Genomic DNA, 11,643 nt, shown 5'->3' with positions numbered 1-11,643 from the left:
CGTTTCTTTGACTTTAAAATGACAATTACTAAAGTGTCAAAGAGAAGCAGACCGTATGTATTCCATGATCTGTGTTACTTAGATTGAAGGGTGAGGGGGGACCACTTAATGTCTGTGTTCTCTGGATTTTGTGGGTGTTTAGACAAAAAATGTTGTAAATCTTTAATTTCAATAATTAGGTAATATTAGTATAAACATTTAGTGTTTTATCAGGCCTATTACATATAAGTATATGGGACGTTTTACCAGCTTTTATGATGTCGCCCATATGACAATAAAATGTTTATTTACTATCAACTACTATAACATTCCATTCATAAAGCAGTGTTTATTATTACTCATCCTGATGTAACGCAAAGAAGCTGGATTCTCGGAAACAATTGTAATAATTTTAAACTTTGTAGTGAGTATTGTATACACTTCGTTTGTCATTGTATTATTTTAGATGATCCCATCAATATATCTCTCTAGAATGACACTGAATGAAGAGTTAAAAAATGTTTCAAGATTGCCATTTAGAACTTATTCATAGAGGTTCACGTTTTTTATATTTGACCCTATAAATATCAGTATTTTTAAACATGGAAATGGGGGTGAGAAAATTACCTAAAAAACGTAAATTTGATCTCTCAGAACTTGAAGAAAATAACCAGCCAGCAGCTTGTATCCCAGTGTCAGTAGTTCAATGTCCAAGTGTAATGTCAGCTCCTCAAGCTACTGCTGTGGATTATTCTTGTTCTACAAGAACCACAACTCAAGAGGAAGTAATATTAACACAAACTTCTTGCAAACAAAATGCTGTTATTGATCTTAGTGAATGGTGTAATCATAGAATATTGGCTAAACAAGGAGATTTGTATTATCCAGGTGTTATTAGAGAAGCTAATGGTTCTAATGTAAGTAAATATATTCCTTTTAGAATAATAGTAATATTTGATGATGCCTATAATATATTTAACATGAAGTGATCACTATTATATCTCAAAATTTACCATTAATTGATAAATGAAATCAGTACTTAACATTTAGGCTGTTTGGATCTATTTAAAAAAATCTACAGGTTAAATTTATTGTTACTTTCTAATAATGATAATAATTACCTATAAGGGTACCTCGATTTATTTTTTGTAGTGTAATATTTTTGCTTGAAGGTGTATTTTTTGTAGTTATATTTTGATATTAGTTTTATACATATATACATATTTATGCATGTTAGTTAACCAGTTTGATTCAGTAATGAAATCTAACTAGCTGAAAATATAGAAATGAAACATACATAATTCGAGAATCAAGTTACGGTAAAAAGAGTAAAGTTTGTAAACAGCCAATTTTTGATAGAGTTATAAAAACTTATTATCATAGATTTTAGAGTGTGGAATGTCTTTAGAACTAATGATTTTTTTAATGTTATGTCAAAGTTTTTAGAATAAATAATTGTCAATATTTCAGATTCTCATTTATTTTTATACTATATATATATATATATATATATATATATATATATATATATATATATATATATATATATATATTAGCAAAGTTTTTGAGGCATCTTGTACCAAAAGAAATTATTATTTTCAGATAAGAGTTGCCTTGGATGGAAAAGAAGAAACAATTACATATGCCAATGTTTTTGATAATGAATGCTTTAATGTGATAAGTGATGCAAGTCCTTCAATTAACCAAATAACAGTAGGAACTAGAATCTGTGTACGTCTCAACCAGAGTGTGGAATTTATTGAAGGAGTTGTTTGTTCTATATTGGAAAGGCAACCAATTCGTTTTGTAGTTGCTGTTATTGGCGAAAAAACAGTAGAATTAACTGTTAAAAGAGCAGACCTAAGATTACTTCGTCCTCCATGGTGGGACGAATTAGAAAATATAGAACCCAACATAGACAATGTGATAATACCCACACTTGATTATTATAATAGAACCAACCAGACATCTCCAACACAATTGCACACTCCCATATCAGTTTGTACACCGCTATCCAACGGTAGGCATTGTGATGAATTTTGTGAGAGTGAAGATGAACTGAGACAAGATAATATAACATTTAATTCAGAAGTTGATGCTAAACTATCTGGAAGTAGTAAAAGAAGTAGTATGCATAGTAGAGGCAGCTCCTCTAGCAGCATTACTCGATCACAACCAACTACTCCAAGAAGTCAAGCAACCACACCTCACAAATATAGAAAGGGAGATGTTGTTTCCAACCCGAATGGAATTAGGAAGAAATTCAATGGAAAGCAGTGGCGGAGATTGTGTTCTGTGGATGATTGTAAGAAAGAAAGTCAACGTCGGGGATATTGTTCCAGACATTTAAGTTTAAAGGGCAATAGTCTTCGTAGTGGGCATTTTCCAAGATCTAGTAGTAAAGGTGATGGTGAAGATACTTCGAGAGATTCTGAAACCTCTCCCAATTGTAGTGATAGACGAATGACTGGTCGATTTGATCAGGAGGAGACTGAAGCTGCTAATATGTTGGGTAATTTACTATTTCATATGGTCATTAAACTAATAAAAACAATAGTACCATATTATATATACCATATATATTTCTTATTTAATCAATTTGTTTAGTTTCATTGGGCAGTTCAAGATCAGCAACACCTGCTTTTTCACCAAATGGACAGGGTTCGTCACCTCATACTATGCAATCACCAATAACAGTGGGATCTAGACAAAACGTTTTTATGCCAATATCAAGTAGTCATACAATTGGAATGCAAAAGAGAACATCCCCAGGAGTTCAAGGATACAACACTACATATCAGCAAGTTATAAGGTACATTACTTATTAACTGTATAACTCGGAACTATTCTCGATAACCAATATTGTTACTATTATGTCATTTTTTCATATTAACAATTAAAGTATTTTATAACCCAAAAAAACTTATAATTTCCAAGTAATAACTCCAAATTCTCATCTGAGAAATTTTATTATTTTAAAATAACATTGCTGGACTCTTGTACATGGAATTACAAGTAGATAATTTAAAAAAATTCACAAAAAGTGCATATGAATATTAGGAATTATTTTAGTAAGAAAATTGGACTAGATCCAATTCTTAGTATACATAGAATACAAAATTTAATGTAACTTAATTATTACTTTGTCTTTAAAAGTATTACTGTTCATTTAGATGTAGATATAGTTCATACTTAGGTTAAAGGGCATACATAGGTCTTCTGATAGGCCCTTCTTATCTTATTTAAAACTACCAAAAAGCTAATCAAGCACCTTGGCTTAGAACAAGTAGTAAGTTTCACAAGTGGGAAAAATATTTACAGGTATATGATTATTTTAATAATATTCAACCATAAAGACAGCAAACATAAACTACATATATTGACCTAGTTAAGTAACAATCTAAAGAAGAATTTCCTCATCTTTTTCAACATAGATTTATTTAATCTAGTAGAAAAGAGCAGCTTATATGTCAACCCTAGAAATACTGTTAATTGGGTATTGTATTCATTCAACTTCTAGGTTCTTGTTTGAATAACTGAATATTTAATTTGGCTTAATAATCATTTGGGGAATACGGGAAAAAATATTGCTCCAAATTTATAAAAATAACATTTAAATTTCGTTGTACTATCACTATGCATTTATTCAATGAGAATAAATGAAACAGGAGTGTTTATTACATAGGAAAAGTCGCATTTCGTGGTTCTTTTGGATGTCACAATTGTATTCTACAGTTTTGATACGTTTTTTTTTATTTTGGTGAATTTTCCTGTGCGTTTTGCTTTGTTTTATTGTATTTACATACTTTTGAGCCTGTATTGGGGTTAGTGATTTATTTGAAACTTTCTGTTTGTATTTCTTAAACTCTGTTATTTACTGATAAGGAGGTGCTAGATTTCCATTATACTATAAGTACAAGTGTATTCACGACCACCTAAGTTACAGAAATTATGAAAGTTTAAAATATGAAAAAATAAACAAAAAATCATTTCATTCTAAAAAGAAAGTACAACTTCAGATAACTCCAGTGAAGCTAAATTATACATCTATAGTTGTGGTTTGTTAATCTTCTCATTACTAAACTAATGAAAATACTTAAGTCCATCCAATAGTTCAATTATCACAATTGTGATACAAAAAGTAAAACCAAGTAAAAAAGTCATCGTACTGCGCGACACTATAGCGCATTTTTTATCTTTAGCAATCAGTAAACATTAACAAAAATCTCAATTTAAAAAAGCATGTTCCATAAAAAATAAAACAAGAAAAATATTAATAATTTCATTTATTTAATAATTTTGTCCTCAATATTTCTTGACAATTCTCACAATAATTGGTTTGTGAAATGAAAAATATTATTCATAAATAAAAGTTTCAATTTTGTTAACACTGAATTTTGCAATAACTATTAATTGTTGTGTTTGCATTTGTTGTAGCTTCTCTAGAAGATACTAAATCGATTTTAAATGTTGCTCTGAAAAAATTTTCAAATTTAGTGGAAGTTGATTTTGATTAAAATCTCCACATAGTAAGACATTATCATGATTTAACTTATTTTTGTGTTAATCTATAGCAAGTTTGAATGAAAATTTAAATTGGAAGAATCACATTTTCGTTAATTTAATCAATTTGTTCGTAATGTCAAAAATGTATCGTTTTGGCACATCTACAGGCTACAGTTATACAGGTATTAAATGCAAAAAACCCAAGCACATGTTTCCTGTGAGGAATCGCTACTACAGACGGACGGAAGGACAAAATGCTAGTAGAAAATGCTTTATTACTGTAAAAATTAAAATGTATATAAACATATTTTTCTATTGAATACGTTTATGAACAAAATATTAACAAGCCAATAAAGAAATTCAGTAGGAAGGGCGAAATGTTTCAAGATTGATTCTTTGCTCATTGATTCTCATAACATTTATTATATAAAAAATATTTCTATTATTATGAACCAGCACTATACAAGAGAGTAGTAAACTTGAAAATAATTTCCAACAGCTTTTTTTATGCGACTTTGTTGAGTTCAAATACAAACAACTGTCACATATATCTAGTGATATTGAAACAAAAAAAAACAATGAAGATGATGTATAGATCAATATAAATAAGCAAATTGTCAGTTTCAATATCTTATTTTGATAAAGACTTAAAGAAACGTCAGAACATCAAAATTTATTTTTCTTTTAGAAATTATCAAAAAAACTATATATATATATATATATATATATATATATATATATATATATATATATATATATATATATATATATATATATATATAATAAATGTGTAAATTGGGTCTGACAGTATCTTATTTTTATTATTTTATTCAGGCCCGAAGCTCGACCAGTACAAAATGTTACCAGTGTTATTAGGATATCACCAAATCCGAGGCAGTGGTCAAATAGCCTACCAGAACAGCCTAGCGTTATATTACAGCATGCTTTGACTAGTCCTCCTATTCAGCATACAGAACCAGAAACCAATTCACTATCTCAAGGTAATTTTTTGAATACCATATAAAAGAAGTGATATTTGCTTATTACCATAATGTATATAAAATATTCAAACACACATTCAAACAACTGTTTGCTATTCGCCAAAGCTTATTATGAAAACTATAGACTATTTTAAAGAAAACGTAATTCAAATTTAATGAAGTTAATTGAATTCTTTCAAGATAAGAAGAATTGCTCAATAAACTTTATAAAAAATATTTCTTCGTATAGATTTAGTAATACACATTTTGGGTTTTCAATTGTCTACATCAATTTCTAGAACTTAAACTACATCTGAAAATAAGGGTACTTATGTATGTACTTTTTCTTAAAGTAATAATAATAATGGATATGCAACCCTTCAGAGGAATAAATTGAGTTCCTTATTTTTTTTTAATAATTACTACATGGTTTTGATAAGGTAGTTCATATTTTGGAAGGGATTATAAAATATTAAGATAATTAATTTCTTGTTACCAATTACTACTACTACTCCATTCTATATAAATGAAGGATAATTTTACAAAATAATTTTTTAATATTTCAATTGTTCCCATAAATTGTTTATTTGATTTATCTGTGCAAACAATTCGATAGGTAGATATCACCATTTTCAATTCAATTGAATTATTAATTTAATTAAAATACATCAATTAGATGATTATACAAATTAATGGAAAATAAATAATAATGTACATTTAAGTAATTATAAAAATCATATTTCACTACACTGTATACTGTATACTATTCTGGATGATAATTAGGATCACCTACACAAATAATGTTTCATTTGATTATGTGTATATATATATATACATATATATATCTATATATATGACAAAATTAAACACCAAAGTTTACTAATTTTAATATATTCCAAGCTTTCCAATACTTAAGTATTCATCATCCAGGACTAAAATTATCGTCAAATACAATTTAAAAATATGTATAAATGTGTAACGATAATAAAATTTAATTTCAATCATTAGTTAAGATTTAAGATATAATAACCAGAATCAATATTTCTATCAAGCGTCAATTTAATTATTGAATTTTGAAGACTATGAACTTAATTTTTTACAAGCAATTACAAAATTGCAGATCTTAACTAATCATTGTAATTAAATTTTATTATTATACATTTATACATATTTTTATGTATTTCACCATAATTTCAGTCCCATACAATGAATGCATAAGTATTCCAAAGCTCGAAATATATAATTAAGTACACTTTGGTGTTTGATTTTACCATATTCCCAATATAAAAACGCTCATAATCTAGTATTAGTTGTAATTCATGTTTTTTCATTTTAGGAGCTCTTTATTGCGTCGTTCCTCCAACACATGAAAAGAGTATTATGATTGTGAAAAATGAAGTAGAGAATAATGACCCTAAGGAACCTAAATCATTTCCTAGACAAGTAAATATTTTTTGTTTTATAAGCTTCAATATTGAAAATATGTGGAATGATATTTATTTATGATGTTTATGATGATTTATGATTTGTTGATGGGTTTAGAACATCAAGATAGTTATTTGTAAATTTGTGTGTATGTTTCTTATCCATTTTCTTTTTGACACTATAAATAGCAAATATCTTTGATAATTGTTTTAATGTTCATCAATCGATTGAACTCTGTATTTTGTTAGTTGTCCATAGCAAACATAAAGGTAAAAGGGTTATCATAACTCATCTAGTTTTAAGCAAATGTTCTTGGTACATTTGGTTTTATGTAATGGTGCAATTTTATTGAAGATATTCTAATAATACCCAACAAATATTTCATCAGATCTGCCTACACAACATTTACTGCACTCATTTTAATAGGAACAGCTGTCTTATCAGGAACTAAGAGATGTTTCTGTTAACAAATGATTTGACACACGAAAAAAAAACTACTACAAAAGCCTATAAAATGGTCAATAGTTAAATTGCAAAATTTTTAAAGTTTTACATTTTCAGTTCTAATGGATGTTTAAAATAAGTAAAGCATGTACAGTGCACTATAAATAAATTGTAATGTCATTATTTAGGAGGTTAAGATAATAGTAAACTAGAAAATGTTGTAAGGATAATCAAAAATTGAATACAGAAAGTTATTTGAAAATTATTTAATATTTTTTCATATAAATTGGACTGAATGTCATTCGATCTGGAGAGTAACCTGACGTATCATTAAGACATGTTTATAATGAATTAATTTTATTCAGTTTTACCTTTTATCTTCCAAGTTTTGCATGACAGTGTATATTTTACCAATATATGAAATTTTTTAATTATTTTTAACAGATAAACATAACTTTAGTAACATATTTGAAATTAATTGTTACAGAATATTTTGAAGAGTGATAGTTTTGTAATATATTTCACGGGTTTTTTAGGTAATTCAAAGCGATCATATACATCCAACTCAATTAATACGTGTCACTCCAAATAATAACAATACTAGTAACGTTAATAATATACATTCACATTCCAACGGCCCCGGATTGATTCAGCCAACTTCTATTAGTAGTGGACTGCCTGTTATTGTTAACCCGACACAATTGGTACCAGTGCTACCATCTACGTCGCAATCTGTACTGAAAAGAGTTATTCCCACTGCCACTGTTCAACAAAATTCATCACCAGTGATTGTTAAAACTGAACAAAGTAAGCCGCTAAACTATTTATTATCATAACAAAATTAGTTAAATATAAAAGTAAATAAATACACATGACTTTTGTCTTTTTTGTAGTGTCCCCAAGTACATCAAACCATCTAAAAGACTCATTAGTTTTACATAGTCCTATTCAAGTTCAAAGTCATCAACGAGTTGCAACAGTTTCTCATATTCCAGCATCTCAGATAAGCCAACCTAATAGATCTGTTAATGCTACTCAACATGTGAAAGTTCAAACTAGCACCGCAACAACTCAATCCGCATTTGTGATACCATGGCATTCAATAGTACCACTGTTAACAACTTCTTCAGGACCTATTTCTCCACCTCTTTCTCAATTATCACCTCCATTATCTGCACCTCCCAGTACAAATAGTGGACCAATAATAAATCCTCATGATGAGGATGGAGATGCAGAACCAATGCCAACACCAACAGAAGAAGATGATGATGTTTTTGAAAGTGAACCCAGTGATGTAAATGTTGATGGTAATATTAATAGCAAAAGAAGAAGTCAGTCTTTAAGTTCACTACAAAGTAATCCCAAAGAATTAAATAAGGTGAGTTGAAATATTTCTCAAAGATGTTCTTTAATTATATATTTATTGTGGTCATACAGTATTTTAAGATTTTTATTTGACTTTTTTAGAATAAAGAACGTATTAGAAGGCCAATGAATGCATTCATGATATTTTCAAAACGACATAGAGGTCTTGTACATCAACGGCATCCAAACCAAGACAATCGAACAGTTTCTAAAATTTTAGGTGAATGGTGGTATGCATTAGGTCCTAATGAAAAGAAACAGTATCATGAATTAGCTTCTGAAGTGAAAGAAGCTCATTTCAAGGCTCATCCTGAATGGAAATGGTATATATTTTTATCTCTCTTTCTGTGATTTCGTTTTATCACAGATATTCATTTAATTTCCCTTATTTCTTAAAGTACCCTTTCTTATATATTTTATATTTTTAAGGTGTAATAAGGATAGGAGAAAATCATCTACGGGTTCTGCAAGAAGTAAATTGAGTTCTGCAGGAGATAGTGGGGAGCCAAGTGATTTACCAATTAGTCCAAAAGTACCATCTCCTTCTAACAACACAGAACCTTCAAAATTGTTGCAAGAGCAGGAAGGTGTAGGAGATATTTCTGATGATGATCAGATGGTAATATGCGAAGACCCAAGCACTGAAATTGATCTTAAGTGTAAAGAAAAAGTTACCGACTCTGATTCGGAATCTCAAAGTGACATGGATTCTTCTATAGAAAATCGCGTATTCCAGCGATTTAGCCCTGTAAATAATTCTAGTTGTTCAGAAGTTACGTGTCGTCCAAAACCAATAAAAGCAAGATTACCATCTATTGAATTACCAAAATATAATTTGGCTTCAACTTCTACAGCTTTCCATTACTCTCCTGTCAATCCATCAGGAATTTCCGGATTTCAGCCAACTGGAGGAGCCTTCAAAACAATGCCAGCTTCTCCGAAAGTATTTAAAAATGAAGTTAAAAATGAAAATACGGAAAATAATGAGAACTGGTCAGGTACATTGATCAATAAAGCAAATGATGTATCACAACGCTCTAATTCATCTAACATACAAACGAGCACAATCATGAGCAAAACTAACTCTACATTAGCTATACTAAAACCACAAATTAAACCAAATATTATGCAATTAAATGATGGTATTAGCCAGAATTACCAAACACAACCTCTAACAGTTGTAATTGGCGGACAACCAACTATATGTTTATCAAATGAAAATGAACGATCACAACCTTTTGTTGTTGTAGCTTCTACAGCATCAGAAATTCCTGTTCAACTGTACATGCAACCTTCCCCCTTCAGCATTCCTGTCTCTGATTCAAATGGTCGAAGCTTGTCTCTACAGGGTTTACAGTTACTGAAACCAAATCATGCACAATCTGTCATTGTAACCCAAGCTCATAACAAAGTTTGTGTTTCTTCTCAAGCGGAGTATCAAGCTACGCAGAATACAGTTCTTACATCTTCTAAATCTTATTTCAATAATACTGGTAAGAATGCTAATATTAAAAATATAATATGGAAAAAAATAATTGCAGACCATTGAGAATAGGATTATATAATTTACTATAAAAGTGGAATCATATACAAACGCAAAATCATACTCCATTGTTCATAATTTGGTTGAATAAAGTTGCCACGAAAAATGAGCTGAATTAAGTTGAAATTTCTGTAAACACATAATATTCTTACCTAATACACTATTTACCAATATTACATCAACATTCATAATTATAATGTCTGGTCCTTCGATTCAGATATTAGTTAGCGACCTTAGGAAGGCTCGAAGGACTGAATAATGTAATTGTTAGTTTTGGTTTAGTAACAATATCAATAACTTAATTTGCTCAGATTTTTTTCTCATCTAACCAATATTACATTTAGTTCCATAACAATTAAGTATTTCTTCACCTTTCATTCTGCTATACTCCAATGTTTTTTTCTCACAACTGGTATTGACACAATATGTTTTCAATATTTTCTTCTGTACTGCAGAGAATATTGGGCATTATATTATTTAACTTGACTTGTTTCTTGTATATAATGTTAGATTAGAAGTTATGGAATTTACTGACATATTCGAAAATATTTCATGTATTTTTTTTAAGGTGCTGTTCTACATATTCCTGAGACTAATGATAATAATATAAAGGAAGATATAAAATCACCCACATTAGAAATGATTCCACCTGTTTCTGAATCATTATTAGATAAACCGAACCAGGAATTTAAACTTGCTCCTACACCTGCTCAGCTTGGTAAAGCCCCTCTACAAAGAAGACAATCCATGGGTAAGTATAGTATTCACACCTACCCATTTGCTACCACTATAATGGCGAATATTACTAAACATAATTGTATAAAAAATGTAAACTAATATTTCGAGTCAACTATTTGATGTAATTAATAACTTTCATTTTAGCTGCTTTTGTAAGTACAAATTCACAAGGAAATCAAGAAAATGTATCAGGTTCTTCAAATTCTTCTGTAATCGAAGATAGTAGCCAAGCAGACATTGGGTCTCCTTCAACAAAGAAGAGCTTTTTTAAAAGGTCTGTTGAAGATGGCATGGATAGGTAATTTTAAATATAGTGTCAGTAATATCTGTGTCTCTCTAAAAGTGTATTTTTCAGAGTCCTGGAGCAAGTAAATTTTGAGAAAAAATTTACTGCCTTACCTCAGTTCAAACCTGAAGATGGTCAGTCGCCAAGCGCCTTCTCTATATCCAGTCCAGGACTTTTCTATAATAAAAAAAGACCTCCACTAACTGCCACTCATCGTACCTCCCTAGAGGAAGATTCAGAAGTTGAAACGCCACAAAATGTTCCAAAATCGGCATCTACGAAACCTATTGTTGGAAACCAATTTTTTGGGCCAGATTTTGATAATGTAAAAGGTAATTATTGTGAATTTTTACTGAATTACTAAATTGTTTGTATTA

The 11,643-nt window shown here is 29.5% G+C and overlaps 1 protein-coding gene across 6 annotated transcripts in view; it reads left to right on the top strand.

The window, feature by feature from the left end:
* The first annotated feature begins 71 nt into the window (after positions 1 to 71).
* Positions 72 to 11,643, top strand: part of LOC130890735 (putative transcription factor capicua) — a 30,164-nt gene continuing 18,592 nt past the window's right edge. Inside the window, exons 1-14 of one of the 6 annotated variants that reach the window (XM_057795030.1) lie at positions 101 to 382; positions 446 to 896; positions 1,582 to 2,491; positions 2,587 to 2,791; positions 5,320 to 5,486; positions 6,802 to 6,908; positions 7,871 to 8,141; positions 8,228 to 8,712; positions 8,802 to 9,022; positions 9,129 to 9,697; positions 9,950 to 10,192; positions 10,811 to 10,993; positions 11,125 to 11,278; positions 11,336 to 11,598. In XM_057795030.1, the coding sequence (XP_057651013.1) occupies positions 582 to 896; positions 1,582 to 2,491; positions 2,587 to 2,791; positions 5,320 to 5,486; positions 6,802 to 6,908; positions 7,871 to 8,141; positions 8,228 to 8,712; positions 8,802 to 9,022; positions 9,129 to 9,697; positions 9,950 to 10,192; positions 10,811 to 10,993; positions 11,125 to 11,278; positions 11,336 to 11,598 (4,093 nt within the window). In that variant the 5' untranslated portion in view covers positions 101 to 382; positions 446 to 581. Of the gene's footprint in view, positions 404 to 445; positions 897 to 1,581; positions 2,492 to 2,586; positions 2,792 to 5,319; positions 5,487 to 6,801; positions 6,909 to 7,870; positions 8,142 to 8,227; positions 8,713 to 8,801; positions 9,023 to 9,128; positions 10,193 to 10,810; positions 10,994 to 11,124; positions 11,279 to 11,323; positions 11,599 to 11,643 lie in introns of all 6 variants that reach the window. The other 5 variants (XM_057795020.1, XM_057795010.1, XM_057794990.1 and 2 more) reach the window with 5 other exon arrangements.

Source organism: Diorhabda carinulata, chromosome 1 (assembly GCF_026250575.1).
Source record: "Diorhabda carinulata isolate Delta chromosome 1, icDioCari1.1, whole genome shotgun sequence".
Lineage (NCBI taxonomy): Eukaryota > Metazoa > Arthropoda > Insecta > Coleoptera > Chrysomelidae > Diorhabda > Diorhabda carinulata.
The sequence above is the reverse complement of the archived record's forward strand: the minus strand, read 5'-3'. Positions and strand labels throughout refer to the sequence as shown.